The 19,393-nt window shown below is 38.5% G+C and overlaps 1 protein-coding gene across 3 annotated transcripts in view; it reads right to left on the bottom strand.

The window, feature by feature from the left end:
- Positions 1 to 2,631: 2,631 nt before the first annotated feature.
- akap6 (A kinase (PRKA) anchor protein 6) overlaps positions 2,632 to 19,393 on the bottom strand; it is a 167,155-nt gene continuing 150,393 nt past the window's right edge. For 2 of the 3 annotated variants that reach the window (XM_084096982.1, XM_084096984.1), the window contains 4 exons: positions 12,013 to 12,228; positions 6,683 to 9,721; positions 5,447 to 5,566; positions 2,632 to 3,595 (listed from right to left, as the gene is read on the bottom strand). In XM_084096982.1, coding sequence (XP_083953108.1) covers positions 3,554 to 3,595; positions 5,447 to 5,566; positions 6,683 to 9,721; positions 12,013 to 12,228 — 3,417 coding nt within the window. In that variant the 3' untranslated portion in view covers positions 2,632 to 3,553. The remainder of the gene's footprint in view (positions 3,596 to 5,446; positions 5,567 to 6,682; positions 9,722 to 12,012; positions 12,229 to 19,393) is intronic. The other variant, XM_084096983.1, reaches the window with a different exon arrangement.

The raw sequence follows: 19,393 nt of genomic DNA, 5'->3' as shown, positions 1-19,393 counted from the left end.
TGTAAATGTGTTTCACTCTTCTGGTCCCATACTTACAATAAAGAAATAAAGAAAACAAGGTCATTTCATTCACTATAAATGCTTCTTGGCGGCACAGATCTGACTCTCTCGGCTTGAGCTGGGCAGAGCTGATGCTTTTCACACTGTCTTTCAAAGGCCTATCATTACTTTGAAACACAAAAGCTAGTGATGTATAGACATCCTGTCAAGATATAGAACTCTGTGTTATAGTGACATGCCACATTTAATATGGCGCCTTCACATCAAACCTTCCGTACTCCGATGAGCCTGAAACCCATGAGCCTCCAATGACGTTTGGATTGACGTTTGCATTAAAAAATAATACAAAAGGACAAAACATGAAGATAATTGGCTGAATTTAAATGTGTGAATTTGACATCAGTAAACCTGCATGTGCATCTTTACAAATGCAAAAAATTGCATGTTTCACGCAGCTGGGATCAAAAGTGAGCATGAAGTTTTCAGTTCATGTCCACCAAACTAAAAAGGCATTTCTGACATTTGAAGGTCGTTCTCCAGTTCTTTTATCCCACTTAAACTCATGTGGAAAAAATCACCCGCAACTTGTCTTCTTTGTCACATAATGTCATATAATCAACAGCGATCTTTTCAACAAAGAGACTTCAACTTATTAATTTTTCCATCTATGCCTGGGCAAAGCCTCCAAATCAACATTCTGACTGGCTGTAATTGCAAAGCCACCATGGTTCGATACACATGACCTTTACTACCTTTAAAGCCATTTCCATTTCATACAAAAATGTCCTGTTAATTGCAAAAGGGGGAATAATTTGTTCACCATGCAGTGTTTTGAAGACAGTGTAAGAATTCATTTCCATCCTAATTTATCAATGCCATCGCCCAATGCCAAAAACCTTATTTTAAATATTAACGTGACTTTCCCCGCTTAAATGTAATATGGATCCGGCATGGACGAACACAGGGAATCTTTATTGTGAGTCTGTGGGATTAAAGAGGTCAGTCCAGAGAGGTTATAATGTCTGGTTTTCATTGCATATGTGCAGTTTATGCATTTATTTAGTTCTGATGGAGAGGCTTTTTTCATGTTTGCTGCTTTCAAAAAGAAATGAATGCAAACACAAAAGATCAGTGTTCTCTAGTCTAGCGAAATGGGCTTAATTGTCATGAAAATGTGTTGATTTTTGGGGTTTGGTGAGATACAGTAAACATAATGTACTCTGTTTTATAAGGAACCAGAGGCGCACCGCTTTCTCATCTTCCATGAGTCTTTCATTCCCACCGACTGATTTTGTTCCGGTGCAAGCGCGCACTCATCATCAACAAACACGCAATCCTGCAGGAGCCGATGGGCGATTACGGAGAGAGCTTATCATCAGGCCGCGGCGGCGCAATCAGGAGAGCGCTTGATTGGCTGTCGAAGAGTTCCACAGGTTCCGATGGCACTGTATATCTGAATCTCTGAGGGCCCATCATGCAATCTTCAGAGTCATCAGGACTTCCTGTAAACAGCATATTAGCCACAAAAATAACCGGCTGATGTCTGAGTGAACGCTCAGACTCGGCTTTAAAACTGACGCGTACAATCTGTTATCTACAGTATGTTGCTATGTTAAAAGAGTTTGAGATTTCTACATATGTATAGCCGCATGGTTAATGTGCATGAATCAGCATTTCATAAACTGGGGCAAAGGGTTATTTCATTAATCACATCGTACGACGAGTCAAATATGCACTACTGTTCCAAAGTTAGTGTTCAGTAATAATTTTTTTTGGAAAAAAAAAATATATATATTAAGCAGCACATCTGTTTCAACATTGATTATAATAAGAAATGTTTCTTGAGCAGTAAATCGGCATATTAGAATGATTTCTGAAGGATCATGTGACACTGAAGACTGGAGTAATGATGCTGAAAGTTCAGCTTTGCATCACAGGAATAAATTACATTTTAAAATATATTAAAATATAAAATAGAAATTGTAAATAATATTTCACAATATTAGCATATTTTTAATCAAACAAAGGCATTCTTGGTGAGCATAAGAGACTTCCCTTCCCAAAATCTTACTGACCCAAAACTTTTAAATGGTACGTATAATAAAAATGTGTGTTCAGGACAGCGCTATTTTTCATAAATGTCAGGTTGTCACATTTATATTTGTAAAATTTTGTAATTTAACGCAGTTTATTAATTATCATTTCTTAACCAAAATTGTTTGGTTTTGCATGTTAACGTGAATTTTGGTTTTATACATTTTGAGTTTTGCCTTAAGTTGTTTGTAATGTTTTATTTAATTTTTACTAAATAAAATGATAATAAATATTGCTAGGATATAATACATCTTAAATGCCGAAATGTTGCAGAAGACTTTTAGGTCTCCTTATCAAAAAAACAGTCAATAAATAGCAGGTTCACATTGTTATAGAACTGTAGCACTGTTATAGAAGCATAGATGGCAATATGTGTTCAATGAACTCTATATGTTTTGCTGGGCAATAACAGTAAAAATCATCAGTTAATACTTTAACCTTATAGTTAATCTGATTTTAGAAATATTCTCTGCAGTAAAAAGTGTGACAACTTGCCCCGGCCTCACTAATTCTGTGTGAAAAGAACAGCATGTGTGATAAAGTCATTAAATTATGTTTATTTATGGAAGTTTTCTTGTACATAGTTCACCATGCAGTCTAACAGTAACTATTGATCCACGTCACGTAACACAAACAGTAACACGAACATGAAGTAATATGACATCATTATACACCAGGGTTTGAACGTACAGTTCACATATTTACAGATGCCCATACGTCATTATCAGCCTTGCCACACGTCTGCTTTCTCACCGATCGCAGGACACACAATGGGGTGAAGCAGTGTTTAACAAAATGTAGCAACTGCAAGGCACAAAATGTTTATACATTTCTTTGTTTTTCAGGGAGTAAAAAAAAATGGTATCGCATCAAACTGCCGAAAGATGATCACATATGCCACACAACATCACACAACCGTCGTGTTGCATAGAAACTGTGGCGTTACGTCACTCGGTTAGAGAGGAACGTGAAGCCTGTTTGGTAACCTCCACACGAGGGATCTTAGAATGTGGAGACCATGACTTCATGTCTCATCCGAGGCTGATTAGGACCACATTACTGATTCATGGGGCGACCCTCAGGTAACATACCTCTATGCTTAGGCACCAAATACTTGAGCCTGCTTAGATGTCGCTAGCTGGCTGATCATCAGGAATATGACAGAAGAGGCTTGTGTGTAGTCTACCGTGTTGAAGCGTTAGGGTCGAGATGGTGGAAGACTGGTGAGGTAGCTCAGTCCAGAGTGGAGCTTGGAGGGGTAAGGTCAGCAAAGGTCACGGGTAAATAGTTAAAGCAGCCAGAAGGAAGAGGATGAGGGTGCTGAGGATGAAGGACTTAGAGCTCTAAAGTGCCAGACTAATGGCCCATGCACTAACATCCAGTTAGGTGTCCGTTCCAGACCCCCACATCACCATCCAGAGGTGGTGTTTGAGACTTCAGAGAGCCTTCACTAGAGCAGTCAGGGTTTACACACAGGAGAGGCTAGACTTCCAGAGAATCTCTGCAAAAAACACACATTCACATTGTTAGTAACTAAAAGTAAAACTGCAGTGACTGCTGCTAACTCACAGATCTTAAATCCAGACACAGATTTATAGCCTGTGTTGGTTGTAATTCATTACTGTAATTAAATTACTTTCCCCTTGAAAAAGTAAAGTAAGGGATCTCTGTAATTTAATTACAGTTACTTCTGATGTAATTGCATTAAATACTGTATAGACAATAGAACAATTCTACATAAAACAAGATTTAATGTGACTTTCTCCGTTTTAATACTTTGGTCAGTTCAAGAATAATTTACGCAATTTTATATCATTTATTTGAAAGGATTAAAAGAGCAGTTTCGTGTCTATCCTTGTATTGTTCAACTGATTGAGGTTGATATGGGATTTAAAAAGTAATTAGTAATAAGTAATGCAATACTTGTGAGAGTAATTAGTAATCTAATGACACTGTTGAATATGTAATTAGTAACTAGTAATTAATTACATTTTAGAGTAAGTGCTCATAACAGACTTATTTAACAGATCAAAAGTTACATTAAAAACATATATAAAAAAGTATATATATATATATATATATATATATATATTAGTATATAGTTATGTATAGCATAGTATAATATACTATAATATACAGTACATAGTCATTTATATGCTTTCAATTTTAATAGATAGATAGATAGATAGATAGATAGATAGATAGATAGATAGATAGATAGATAGATAGATAGATAGATAGATAGATAGATAGATAGATAGATATTCATTTAATTTTCATTAAACATTATATGGTACATAATGAACTGTGAAACATGAACCAAGATGTTATTTGTACAATAAAGCATTGCATTCGATTAGTATGTTTGTTTGTTTGGTCCAGGTCTTCTCTGTCATGTGACACTGCGGTACATTTAACAGTGTAGTGTGAACTGAACCCTCAAAGACCGCAGGGCTGACATCATAGTGTCTGTAGAGACAGATAGTTGGTTCTCTCTGACGTTTGCCGTGTCCGTGGAGCCTCGGGCGTTTGCCGAAATGTGTCCGACCCACCAACTATTCAAAATCTTCAAGATGACCTTCCTTTTGCATCATATAACCGTTATCATTTGATCATTTATGTATGTGGTGGTTACATACCAAAACTTCCATTTTCATATAAATTTTTTCTTCATATCAAATTTTGCCCAACCTAGTAGTACTAGCTCAGTTTTGTGTTTGCCATCTGTTAATTCCACCATATTACAATGTGTCGTATATTGTTGCAGTCGGGAGACTAAGAGAGCAGCTCTCTTTAAGTTTTCCATCAGGTGTATATGCTTCTCATCAAGAGAAATGATTGCCGACCCACAGACATTCATTATTTCAACCCTGCGCTGATGAGGCCACAGCAGCGACCGAGAACGAGACAGCAAGAGAGAAAGACTGAGAAAAATAAGAAGACAATTCAAAGGCTAACCCCATTGGATATATACTGTAGATGTAATGAATGCTTTTCAAACCAATTTACTGGCAAGAGAGTCATCATGTAGAAAGTACAGTGGCCTATAATTTAAACCATAACACTGCCGGTCCAGACCGGGCATTTGCGTCATCGTGAAGTGAGCCTTTGGGTTTTTATCAAGCAGAATTTCACAACCAACAAGCAACGGGAAAAACACAAAACAAACTCATTTCAAAACCCGCCACTAATAAATCATGCTAGCGTGCAGTATGGAGTGCACTGGAAAATGGGGTAGTTTGCAATGTAACGCTTGACGTGGAAAACACCCTGTGGCTGTTTTTCAGCGGTGTGGTGGAAGTGGCCGGGAGGGAGAGGTTGTGTGTGTTGAAGCGAGTCCTATAACACCTACCTTGACCTGAGGCCTGCTGCTGACTCTACTCCTTCCTATAGATGAGCTATCTGTCTGTGGACCGCTGATCTGAGCCCTGCAGCCCTCCACAACACCACTGATGCTCTCTGACCTTGTCAGCTGAAAGACAGAGAGGAAAAGAGAAATGCTGCTTCCATAATTTATTTCTTTTTCAATGCTTCTTGTTTTGTGAAATTTGTTTCTTTCTTTACCCTGCAGTTTTTAGAATTTAATTTAATTGATCGATTTTTTCATTTTTAATGGTGAAGCTTGTATTTCTGTGCCAATAGAGTCACTAAATGAAATAATAATAAACATTTGCATCATCTTCCATTGGAAAAGCGATTACACACAGGTCAACAGGTCGAAAAATGTCTTGATTTGTTCTTATATTACTTATTTGGCACAAATGATTTGACAAATGAAATGCACACCAATAAAGTAAACTCATTTGAAATTTGCTAAAAATGTTCTCAAAATAGTTGTCTTTGTCTTTATTTAAAATATTTTAACATTAAAAATCATCCCTCAATATTACTGTTTACTTCATTTGCACTGTTGTTATAATGCTTATTTGACACTTTTCACATTAGAAAAAGAAAAAAAGGCAGAGAGAGATACTGTAAATAGACAGAGCAAAAGAAACATGACTGAGATAGATATGGACGTTGAAAGGATGAAGATTGTAATAGTTCCCTTTCTGTTTTCATACAAAAAACCATCCAGCCATTTTTATGAAATCAATATGTCCTTATGAGTAAAACATTGAAATTCAATTGATGACTTGAGTCAAATTAATTCAGTGTTTTCAGTCTCAATGATTATCTGGAAAGTAGGAACTTAATTTGCCTGATATAAGGTCAAACATAGGATTTGCAGACAGAGTTGGAACCAAGCTGGGAGAAGTTTGCATATGAAATAGAAAACTACTTAAAAAGAACACAAATACATGCTAATTCAGTCATGAAATTAAGTAATGATCCTCGCCGCATTCTTGCTTATGAATCATAATATAATCTGACTGATTATGATTATTCTGTTCTGTAGACCTTAAAATTTTAAATCTACGCCTGCAAATCCTTCTTCCATTAGCACTTCAGGGGAAAAGCGCAGGGGAGGGGTGAGAGAATGAATAAAAATCCCCTCTTAAATATTTAGTCAATGAGATGAATTCAGCAGAAACGCACACCGTTCTCATTACAAGCAGATAGAGCACGGTGTAATGTCGAAACACACCTGTTTATGAGTCGACTTGGCTTCCTGTAGAGAGCGGCGCCCTTTCCCGACGTTCTTCTGTTTCATCAACTGTGAAGCAGGAGCCCTTTCATCGCTATCAGTCTTCCTTATCAGCGGACAGTTAATTTTGGGATTAATATAAAGGCTGCCATCCTCTTTTAAAGGATTTGTAGTGGAGCAAGAGACTCTTATCTTAGTCATTACAGGGGAAATATTGGATTCAAGCATTTTAGTATCTGCAAAACATTCAACAGTATCTATTGGGGTTTCACATGGTAAAGGATTAAGATAAGGCGCCTCATTATGGCACTCTGACTGGCTACCAGCTACACTTCCTTGAGAAATACCACGTGCTTTTTGGTATTCATCGCAACCCGATGAAGGTGCTGGGCTCAGGAGACCGAGGGGCTCTATTAGTTTGTGTCTCGTGGGCCGTTTGCTAATGGACATGCTGTAACAGAGAGGAGGACCCAGGTACACTTCCTCTGTGCAGGCCTCGAAGAGCGGCTCTTCGTCACGGATATCTGGTGTGCTCGAAAGGATCGGGGAGCTGCTCTTGTCCTCCGCACAGGTGCTGACCTCTCCGCAGTCACTATCATGCGAGGACAGCGACAGATAGGAGTAGAAGTCGCCCTTCCGCAAATGAATAAGCCGATGGGAGTGCTCGAGGACCTTCTCTCTGATCTGAGATACAGACGCTGGGCTACATACCTCCGCCGGCTGCTCTCCCTGCATCTCTTTGGTCTTCAGGGCCACAGATGTCATGTCAATGATCTCCATCACAAAGTCATGGACGTTGTCACTCTTGGCCTCTTCAGACATGAAAGCAGGGTGACTGCAGCTCTCTGAAGAGCTTTCTTGATGGTTCTCGTGGACGTCATTCAGAAAGGCAGCAAGCTGCTTCTGTTGGCTGTGAGCGTGAGCAGCTAACCCCGAGCACTCCTCTACGGGAGAGATGGTGGGGGAGGGACGGTGGGAATTGTGACAGGGCAGCTCACCTTTTAACTGTCCTTCCAGGGAGCTCGAGCTCTGATCGCATGAGGATGGAGAGGTGGCGGTCAACATATTGCTTTTGACGTCATTGATGGAGCCTTTAAATGATTCCCCTTTCTTGGTTAGCAGACTTCCCTCTTCTCTCAGCAGCTCGTCGTCTTCATCCTTCCCTTTGATGTGAGAGCTCTCGACATTGCCGTTTTCCATGTCATCTGCAAAGCGGCTGATATAGCTCCTGGTGGCGTCCTGACGGTTTCCGTCCACCTCCTGTTGCTTGAGGCTCTCGTTTTTAGCATTAGTGTTGGCTTCCAAGAGTTTCAGCGCAGACCGGCTGAGAAATTGTCGATCGTTAGTAGTCTTAATGGGTGACAGGATGTCTCTAGATAGGGTGCCACACTGCAGTTCATCCACTAAATCTGCCTCATTTTTCTCTCTACTCTGAGATCTAGGCTTTATCCAGCTTTGAAACTCACCCTTTATATAATCCAACCCGAGAGTGAAGGAACCTTCAGTGTATTCTTCCTCTGAGGTTACACTAGAGTCATCGTCTTTAATACCAAGCTCCTCTTCGGTGAGAGTCAGAGTGGAGCTGGAGAGAAGATCGCTGTCTTCCTCGTCATCAGTACAGGCTGAAGTGCAGGAAACGTTGACAACCATACTGATGCTCGCGTCGGTCTCGTCGGGTTGTTGCTGGTTGCGGCAATGTTTGCGAAAGGACGCATTTGATTCAGCAGCAGCGCAGCGGTTCATTTGCACGGCTAGGTCCTCGGATGCCACCGACAAGTCCTCTGTGCTGCTCAGCTCTGTCAGGGAGGCCGCTGAGCTCTCGTTAATGGAGGAGGGAGCGCCAGCTGAGCGTGACCCACGCCACAGCGAGCTGCTCTGGAGCGTTACGTCAGAGACGCTACGTGTCATCTTCAGAGCAAGAGGGCTTTGGATATTCTCAAGGCGTTTTAGAAGCTCCAGAGTTCTTCTGCTGAGTTCCCCTGTGGGCTCCACAGCCGATCCAATGTCCCTCAGACTTTCCTTACTACCTGCATCCTCTGTGCTCTTACATGGAGCAAGCCAACTTTCCAGTGAAGTGCTACGAGTTAGTGTCTCTTTGCTTGATGGGAATAATTCTCCTACTGCATAAAGGGAGTCAAGGGAAGACCCCTGGGAGAGCTGTGCAAACTCCTTTTGGAGCTTTTGGTGTGTAGTCACCCTCTCGTCATCTCTGCTCATGTTGAGATTTTGGTCATTAGCCTCTTGGCTTAGTCCAAGGTCATTTGCAAGGATCTTCACTGGCTCCTTGTGGTGTTTCTTCCTGATTTCTCCACCATCTTCTCTTTTCTTTCTCATGATATGCCATCTCTGGTCTCTCTTCCCAGTGCTGAGACTATCAACATATTCTACACACTTGTTGGCACGCTCCAAAACTCTGTCTATGTCTTCATCTGAGACTCTGTCTCCATTGAGTGAATCTTCTATGGTTGGAGGGGTGAGAGTAACGCAAACTTTTGGATCATCACTCTGGAACAGCAGGCACATCTCAGAGTTACCTGTGGTCTCCGTGTCCCCTTCACTAACTATCCCACTTTCGCTCTCTGATCTCTTGGCTGAATTCGATAGAAGCTCATGCTTCCCCTTCAACAGGTCTCCGAAGATATCAGGAAGAGATTCAGCCGAGGAGAAGGAGGAATCCATGCTCAGCCTCTTCAAAAGTGATGGCTTGACTTTGGATGAAGATGATTTGTGATTATATTGGGGTTGTTGGTAGAGTTCAACATTATGCAGTCTGTACACCTGATAAACACAGGAAGATGAGGCATTCGACTCTGCTGTGCTCAAGGCTGCTCCGCACCGTATGTCATTTGGAAATGACTCGGTGAGATTCAAAGGCTCCTTTGGGGAATTAAGGAGTGATTTAGATCCAGGGTTTTGCTCATCTTCACAGTCCTGTGTCTCCAGATTGCAGATAGTCATGTCCATCTCATCCCACTCCCAAGAGTCTTCCGTCAGCCCATGGAGGTCCATAAGCGAAGGCTCAATGAGGTTCCCAGGGACCTGTAGGAGGGGGGAAAAAATGTCAGGGGCAAAGAAATTCTCAATTGGACTTTTAATTAGATCAAATGCAAAGTTAATCTGGGACAAATACATTTTTGCTTAGATATGGGTATTCAGCGCAGCACATAATTACACAAATTGCTTTGCTTCTTGTTTAAGCAGGAAGAGCCTATTTATATGATCCTCTTTATCTCATTAATCTAATAAACTGGCAAATCTAACACTTGCTTTGTATGTCATATATCCCATAAAATGAATTTTTATTTGATTTCTGTTTATTCTCTTTCTGCTGATGAGGAAAATACTAATGCACAAGTTTGGATTGCTAGTGCATGATAAAAACCTTCAACTGTGAGAACAATCAATCAGTCTAATCAAATAAAAATTATTTCAATAAGCTGCCTCAGCTAACATTTGCACCCCGACTGCAGCACAAAACATTTTAATCAGATAGACTAATTATAACCTTTAGCTACACCATTACAAAAGTCATTTTGCCAAGTTAAACAAGACGGTCCAGTTTGGTCTGAAAATTTTGTCTGAATGTCTCTGGTACTCAGTGAAATCATGTAATAACTTGACAGTGTCAATTAAAGCTCTTTTGAAACCTTTTTTTCCTTTTAACAGTTGCTCTTTCACTGGTTTACCACTCCCTTCAGAGTGGATGAAAGTTAACTTAAAAATCATTATCTCTTTCATTGACCTTCAAACTGAATTCTTGATATTCTAAAGAAAAAAAAATCCTGTTAAAAGTGTAACGATTGGATTTTTTTTCAGACGCAAGACTTGTTGTGAGCAAGGCCTCCTAAAGCATTCACCAGTCAGCTATTTCATCATCTCACAAAGTGTACTGTATTCACAAAAACAAACTCTACCTATTATTTTTATTTCCCTTTATTCTGCACCCGCAAAAAAGTGAAATTGCACTTCAGCCCCGCAAGGTCAAGCTGAGAGAGGGGCGAGTAATTTGTCTTCCCCGTGTAAGTGAGTGGACGTTCACAAACAGGTTGCTGGGCTTTTCTGTGTGAAGCACGCAGCCTCCCCAGAGCCCTGCTGCTGCCATGCAGGAATGCACAACATCTACATGACAAAAGGCGAAGTCTAGCCCTTGGCCCACTCCCCTGTTTAACACGAACTGTAACGGTCCCACACATACAATAAGAGACTAGTTAAGGCTTCCGTTTTCAGGATGGGAAGTCTTTTTATACTGAGGTGAACACGGTATGTGCACATGTTATGTGCTTTATGAGACTACTTCCTCCCTTTCAGTTGCAGGATAGGGATACAAGATCAAGTTATTTCATTGCTATGGGTTACTCAATATACATTAAGAACAGTCAGTTACTTCTGGCAGCATTTGTAATCGATTGAGTTCACAGTGCAGTGAGTATCTGGGGAGCGCATCTAGCCACTGTCCCCTTACTCTGTGTATTCAAGAATAATATGTGGCCACTTTCCCTGCCTTATACATCATTCTTATTACACTGTTCCAGCAGTGCTGCACTATATTATTGGTACTAGTGTATTTCTGCTTAACATTGGCCTGGACAGCTTTCTTTGACCAGAGCAACATATAAGGAGATCTTCAAAGAGCCGATTCCAGTGGGTTGAATAAAAAACAATGTTGAATTATAATGGTTGCATTAGGATCCAGAGGTAATTTTCAACGGATCTCCTTATTGACAAAATATTTAAATGGACTGTCAAAAACGAAGACATTTTTATATATTTACGCCATGATGGACGCACAGTTGTTGAATTAATCATCCAACATAGTAAGGTCATGTAACAACAACATAGCATACTATTGTTCATCATTGCATACTGCTCACACACTCAGATTAATTCACAAAATAGTTATGGCCACTTTATGCTATTTGCGCTGCTATAGCACTTTGCCATGCATATTTCAATTACACAAATGACTTTCAGACTGCGCCTTTTTTAGCGTTATGGAAAACTGGTAGTAAACCATTTTGTTTAATTAAAAGAGGCATTTGTGTGTATTTGCAAGAAAAAAAAAATCACCATGTTGTTTGCACCAATTTGCATAATTCCTTTAGTGAATTAGATGCTAAATAATGCAAACGGAGCATACAACTGTTTGTTTTTTTTAAATATATAAAATAAACAGAAAATAGTTTGCAGTAAACAGTGTGCTAGTATGCCACACCACCACTAACACAATTAAACCGTCCACAGCGTGGATCTCAGACAGCACTACCCTGTTTATATTCACAATACATATGTTCTCTTGTTTACTTGTAACTGTAGTGTAAAGCATATGTGACCTGGTCTCTGCCCAGCGAGTGTTTCAGTCTGGTCTGCCACTGAAGGACCTGCATGACGATGGCCTCCCAGCGTCTCTCCAGGTTGACCTGCAGCAGCTGCAGTGACTGGTGCTCTGCCTCTGAGCTCTGCTGTTCAGGCCCATCCAACAGCCTCTGACAGAGCCTCAGCACGGAGGAAATGCCCTTCCGTCTGCCCCGCACCTCCATACACAGAGCCTGCAGAGACAGGAGCAGGACAGTCTTCTCAAACACTCATAGATTGTAAACAGGGTTAAACATCCCTGTCATCAGGTTAAGGGGGCAAGGTTCATATGTTAATGCCAGAGTTTTCCCGAAAGAACAGGAAGCACAACACAACTCTAAAAGCTTAACTTTGAAGCTGGGCTTGTGAAGACTACAGTCAAGTATGCCATTTGAAAAAGTAGTTAGCTATACAAGAAGTCACAAAGCGACAAACTAAACTGAAGGTACTTAAAGGGTAATTTCACCCAAAAATGAGAATTCTGTCATTAATTACTCATCCTCATGTCGTTCCAAACCTATACGACCTTCGTTCATCTCTCGGATTTCATCAAAAATATCTTAATTTGTGTTCTGAAGATAAACGAAGGTCTTATGGGTTTGGAACGACATGAGGATGAGTAATTAATGACAGAATTTTTGGGTGAACTATCCCTTAAAGGGAGCAACAGGCTTCAGTTATACAAGATTATATAAAATAATTAGAGTAATTATCTGGCATAAAAAAATGATTTCAAAATTTACAGTGAAAGCATAAACCTAAATACACAAAATAATCAAACCAAAAACATGAATTTATATACAGAAATTAATACGAAAAAAAGGATAAAAGCTGTATTATAAAAATTGATTGATAGAAATGAATACAAAAAGTATTGATTAAAAGCTGTATAAAACAAACCTAAATAATAAAACTAAAAACACTGTGATTGACAGAAATTAGTACAAAAACATTGATAAAAAGCTGTAAAAACAAGCCTACACTCTAAAAAATGTTGGGTTGTTTCAAATCATGTTTGGGTCAAATATGGAAAAACCCAAACCTTGGGTTTAAAAATGTTATGTAAAAATGTAAACCAAAGGTTGGGTTTGTCCACATTTTTTAGAGTGTAAATAATAATAAATAAATAAAAACTAAAAACACCATAATTAATTTAAATACAAAAAACAATGATAAAAAGCTGTATAAAACATAACTAAAAATAATACAAACAAATATATAAAAAGCTGAATAGGTTTTTGTTTTTTTTTACAAAAAACAAAAAAACTAAATAAATGCTGTGCAAGGACTTCTGGGAACACTTGATTCATTTGATAACTAAAAATGAATCAGTGATTTTTTTTGTAGCCAATCCATTGAAATGAACTCTTTAAATGAAAAAAAAAAAAAAGCTAAAATTATTTTTTAAAAATATTTGCTTGAACTAATGAAGCAGAAGTTACATTTTTAAAACATTTAATGTTACTGAATACTTAAAAAGATGGCAAAATGTTACTCAGGGACTTCTACTGAGTAATGATTTGTTGAACCATCCGAACAAACTGAGTAAAATGAAATGAATCGCTAAAATGAATCTGTCTTCCCAAAGTTACTTGAGATATGGAGAGATCCATTCAAACAAAGTGTGTTTATTCTTGTGTATTATTCATACACAATACAAAGGGACAGAAATAGTGAAAAAACACCTTGATACAGACACTGAGCTACAACCTCACTACTGAAAAATGTAGTGCGGTCTCTCCAACATTTGCCACAACTACAACATGGGGTTTATTGCTAGTCATATATGTGAACTCACGGCACCTCAGAGCCATGAATGAACATAGTGAATGAAGAGAGAAACTGACACTGAGAGAGAAAGAGAGACTCCTGTGCGCTTGATGAGGTCTTCGCAACAATTCAGGCTGTCAGGAGCGTGTAAATCACATCCCCCTCTCCCTATAAACACGACAGAATTAAATATTTAAAGGCCAAAGCTGCACTCCCATGCTTCAGTGTCCAGCTATGACACTTGTTTAATGAAACCGCCAGAGCATATAGACTCTCCCAAAGACGACAACGCCACGCTTTGGAAGGGTTGCAGGTATTCTGACGGTCTCTCACCTGCACCAAAACCCCTTTTAAATATGCAGCGGCAGCTTTGCGAAGAGACCGTGCTACTCCATGTGTGGTATGGGACGAAAACATTCAGAGAACAATTTATGCAAATCCCACCAGCCTCGAAAAGCACCGCCTTACATTTTCTGTACATTTTTCAATAAATATTAAACACCATTACATTTCACCATTACATTTAAATTGGATTTTATTTTTCCCGGAGTGCTTCGTTCCTCTGTTTTAGCATATTTCCCTCTCCCGTGTCTTTTAAACAGGTAATGAGACTGTAAAATTCAATGGCGGCATGCCGGAGAGGAGGCCGAGGAACAAACACGCTGTGATAGAGTTATCATGCCCGAGAGTTGAAACTTTGACAGATAGAAATGTGTGAGGAGATGGAAAACTGACACTCAAATGGACACTTTTTTTTTATGGTGGACGGTGTCTGGAAAATGTGGTGCCCTGGCTTCTTAAAGACATGCAAATATCTTACAATAAAATAGCTTGTCTTTGTTTAACAGTTTCTCGGGCACAGTAGGCAGCACATGATATTGTTCAGCCTCTGATATCGGCTTCAGATAAATGCCCACCAAACATGTGATGGATTCTGCCCACAAAAAACACAAAAACTAAGTGAAAAAGACGATTTTATTTGGCATCTATACGTTAGCAGGAATTCACCACACATTAATAGACTAGATTGAGAATTTTGTCTTATTCTTCAGCCAAAACATCTAAAAATAGTTCAAACAAGATATTTACTTGAAAAGCAGCCCTGCATAATATATTAAGACTTGTTTTCATAGATTACCTCTTTAATATAAGTGTATTTTGTCTCACTGCACTGGCAGAGTTTTATTTAGTAACAAATTAAAAGTAATACGAGTGTATTTTGTCTTACTGCACTGGCAGATGTTTATTACTTTTTCTTCTTTTACTTTATTACCGTACTAAATAAAACTCAGCCAGTGCAGTAAGACAAAATACACTCGTATTAAAGATGCAATCTAAACATGACTCAATATCCTATAGAGCAAATGTAGCTTGTTTTAAATGGATACTCCACTTTTTTTGGAAATAGGCTCATTTTACAACTCCCCCAGAGTTAAACAGTTGAGTCTTACCGTTTACGAATCCATTCAGCCGAACTTCGGGTCTGGCGGTACCACTTTTAGCATAGCTTAGCATAGATCATTGAATCGGACAGGACCATTAGCATCTCTCTCAAAAAAATGACCAAAGAGTTTTGATATTTTTCCTATTTAAAACTTGACTCTTCTGTAGTTACATCATGTACTAATTCCGACGGAAAATGTAAAGTTGCGATTTTCTAGGCTGATATGGCTAGGGTGGTACCGCCAGACCCGGAGATCGGCTGAATGGATTCAAAATCGGTAAAACTCAATTGTACTCTGGGAGAGTAGTAAAATGAGCCTATTTCCAAAAAAAGTGGAGTATCCCTTTAAGGACTTTTAGATATTTTTACAGAAAAAAAATGAAAAAAGGATTCACAAAAAAACTAATTTAGAGTATTTTTTTGTTTTTGTTAATAGACTATTAAAATTCAGAATAAAAATTAGATTTTTTTTACACATTACTGGAAAGACATTGTGACAGATAAGCATTCCTTTAAATAACAGAAATAAAATGTAAAGATTTGTTAAATTGCATGTAGGGCTGTCACGATTTCTCGATTAAATTCGAGAACTTGATTTAAAAAAATATAATAATATAATACATAATATATACACACAATATAAACACAAATGTGTTATATAAACACAAACTTTTATGTTAGATGCGATTAATCGATTTGACAGCCCTAATTAAAACCATTTAAAATCATAATCTAGCATAGTGCTATTGTGAAATCACAAAAGCTGTTATTCAGTTAAATAAATATATGTGCTGCGGCCGGTTTTCAGGGCTTTTCTTCCGTCTCAAAGAGGCTCAGTTCACAGTAAATGCTACTCCACACGAACTCAGTCTCTGCATGTGCTGTTTGTTTGGTAGTGTGCATTTGGGAATGCATAAAGTCTGACACGCTTTGTGTTTCATAGTGAAGAGTTGCACTGTTATCATCTCAGCAGCTCGGTTAACAAACTCCTGCGCTGCATATGCTTTGGGTTTGGGTTGTTTATAACGTTCATCTGGGAACGCATCATTTCACCAGATTTGTAATGTAAATCATAATGGGAGGAGATCACAGGAGAATAAATACATCAATATATGTTTCTAAATATGCAAACCGTTGTTCATCATGATTTAAAAAATATATGTTTAAACCCTTGCACTGAATTTACATGTTTTGATGTCCACATTTGGTTGTAGCATTTCTATCATAAAGAAGTGGCCTTATATTAAAGATTAAGTGGACATGAATGTTGTTTGGACAATATTAATCAAGGATTTGATCATGCTGTAAAATGTAACAACAGCAATCAAACGGTTGTTAGTGCCTACATAATGTACATTGATTATGTTTATATTATGTATATTGCATTATGCATTTTAACAGTGTTGTTCAACAAAACCATGATTACTTGCTTTTAATATTTTTTCTGAACCAATTATTATTGCTTCATTGTTATTATACGTATGTAGGCATTTTAATGGTTATTGTTCACTTAGGTCTATTTTTATTACCAAAAAAAGATACAATTACTCGATTAATCGTCAAATAATTGTCAGATAAGTAGATTACCAATAGCTCTACTTCCATGTCAGTCAGAAGATTTCCAGTCTAAGTGAGAATTTCTTGAATAAGTAGCAATATGAACCACACCTGATTCCAAAATCCAACAGGCTACAACTCAGTTCTTAACCTACTGTAACTTCACCCTTCAGATATGTCAATAAAATACAGATGACAATGTTTAATCAATACCACAGGTCCCCTCAGATTATCACTGCATGTACTGTATGCCACATTGAGGTTTTAGACATACAAAAAACACTAGAAAAATGACACTGTTTCTGCATTACTGGTTCTCATAAACTGATTGAGTCTTATTGAGGATGAGGAACAGTGCAGTATAGTAGGCCAATATTTGCTAAAAAGCTTTTTCAAACACACGGTGCAGTGAGTAGGCTGTTTTTCCTCCACTATGTGAATCCACACAATGACTCCATTTCAGAGCCACAAACCAGCACTGAGACTGAAGCGCTGGCAGGGGGCCAGCGGGCCCTGGTGCCTCAGTCAGATATCAAAACACTGAAAGAGGTAGACAGAGAGAGACAGAACAGCATATTGTGAAAGAAAAATCACAAATGAAAAGTATCTCAATTGTTTCTCCTAGACTGCAATGAGACTCCAGTTTCAGAACAGATTTCAACAATGTCTCAAAAAGTCCATATGAACTAATTCTCTCAAGAACAAACAATCTGAGCTGCTATGCATATTAAAACTCTAAACCCTTACAATATGTCAAATATGATCTCATTTGTAGCTCCGACTCAAAGCTGCATTCAAAGCCACTGTAAAATGCAGATACATGCACAACTGTGACTGTAAACATGGAAAGTCTACGTTGCTTGGGAACTTTAAATAGCCAACAATTAGACTAATGAACTACATTAATTGCAGCATTACTGCAATTAACACAAACTAAAATGGAAACTAAATGAGAACATAACTTGGATAAACAATTACTAAACTAAAAGATATGTTCATGACTCCAAAAATGTAATATAATTAACTAATTTGATTAATTACTATACATGATATATACAAAGTATAAAACTTTACACCCAACCTGCATTAACTATAAAAATGTCACTAGACAGCAATAACTCCAGACTGTGAAGAGAAATTCAACTTTACCACTTAAGACATGAACTTTGGCAGCCTAAAAAGTAAATACTAAAACTAAAATAAAAAATAAAACTGGAACTAAAAAAAAATACTATAGTAAATACTAACACTAACAATGACAGAGTGCAAAATAATTGAAATCAAAACTACTTAAAAGGCAAATAAAATAAAATAAAGTTGCTGCCTTAAACATCCAAGTTGATTGTACTTAAAACTGCAAGTCATTTCAACTTAAATTAAATTAAACTGACTTAAAATGTGTTAAATCTTGTATAGCTTAACTTATTTTGGTGAGTTAAAGCAATGTAAAAGCATATGTTGTCATAACTTATTGATCGTATCATTTTTTAACAGTGTATAATAACCCTTGTTTATGACTATTATTAATAAAAGTTAACTCTTTATGTCCCAAGTGCTTGTGTCCACTTCACATTGTGCTTCAGAACCGAGCAATAAAATGATCCCTGGGGAGTATTTTGAGAAACAAAACACATATAGCCACCCTTCAGTTGTCCATCCACTGTAAGAACAGACAAGATCACGGGTGGATCATCTATCAGGTGCAGTTTAATAAAGCTATCAGAGGATCAGCCGTCTCACGATGTGCTTAGGCGCCAACGCAATCTTCAGAACGACGGTATGACTATTCTCTCTCATCTCACTCCCCTGGCTGTTATCGTGTGGCTAAATCCATCTGGTGTACAGTATTAATCTACAGGTCTCTCGCTATCAGAGTCTGTAATCACACCTGAGGCGGAGAGCCGAGCCGTGAAGATGCATGTGTATTACACAGACCTCCCCAGAGTGTTCCTCCAAAAAACTGCTTATCTCTTTATTCAGCACAAAATGAGAACAGACCATGCCTCCATCCAGACGCAGCCTAAAGCCTTTAAACTCCAATTCCCCATCTCTCCCTCCCACTTAATTTCATTAAAATCTAAGCCTTATGATATTCTGACGTTTTTTTCTTTTTCTTTTGGTGTGCAGTGCGACTTAAGCGCGAGGAGAGTTTAAATGACGTGTGCACCGGCGCTGACGTGCTTTCTGGAGGATTAACACAAAAAAAAAGCCAGAAGACAGGCTCTGCTCTTTCGGTTTCGGGGGTATTTGTTTCTCGTTCTCCGCCGGGAAAAACGAGCGCACACTTCATTTCGCTCTTTACAGCCGCTGCAATTTTAACATTTTCAATTAATCTCGGCGAGATTGAGGAGCGGAGCCCCAAATCCCCTACAGTGACGGCAAGGACACGGGAACGGAGCTCTGACAGTGACCCAGTGGATATTCAATCAATTATCATTAATTAGAAATCTCTGATTAATTCTATTTGTTGATTAAGTCAATTAAAACCACAAGCACTTGTTATCGCAAATGAGTATAATGAATTCATGTCGGCCATTTGTTCCCAGACACGTCCCCTCGGCTCCGGCCTGCTCGGGTTTCATCAACGC

This window comes from Abramis brama (assembly GCF_963993115.1).
Source record: "Abramis brama genome assembly, chromosome: 21".
NCBI lineage: Eukaryota > Metazoa > Chordata > Actinopteri > Cypriniformes > Leuciscidae > Abramis > Abramis brama.
The sequence above is the reverse complement of the archived record's forward strand: the minus strand, read 5'-3'. Positions and strand labels throughout refer to the sequence as shown.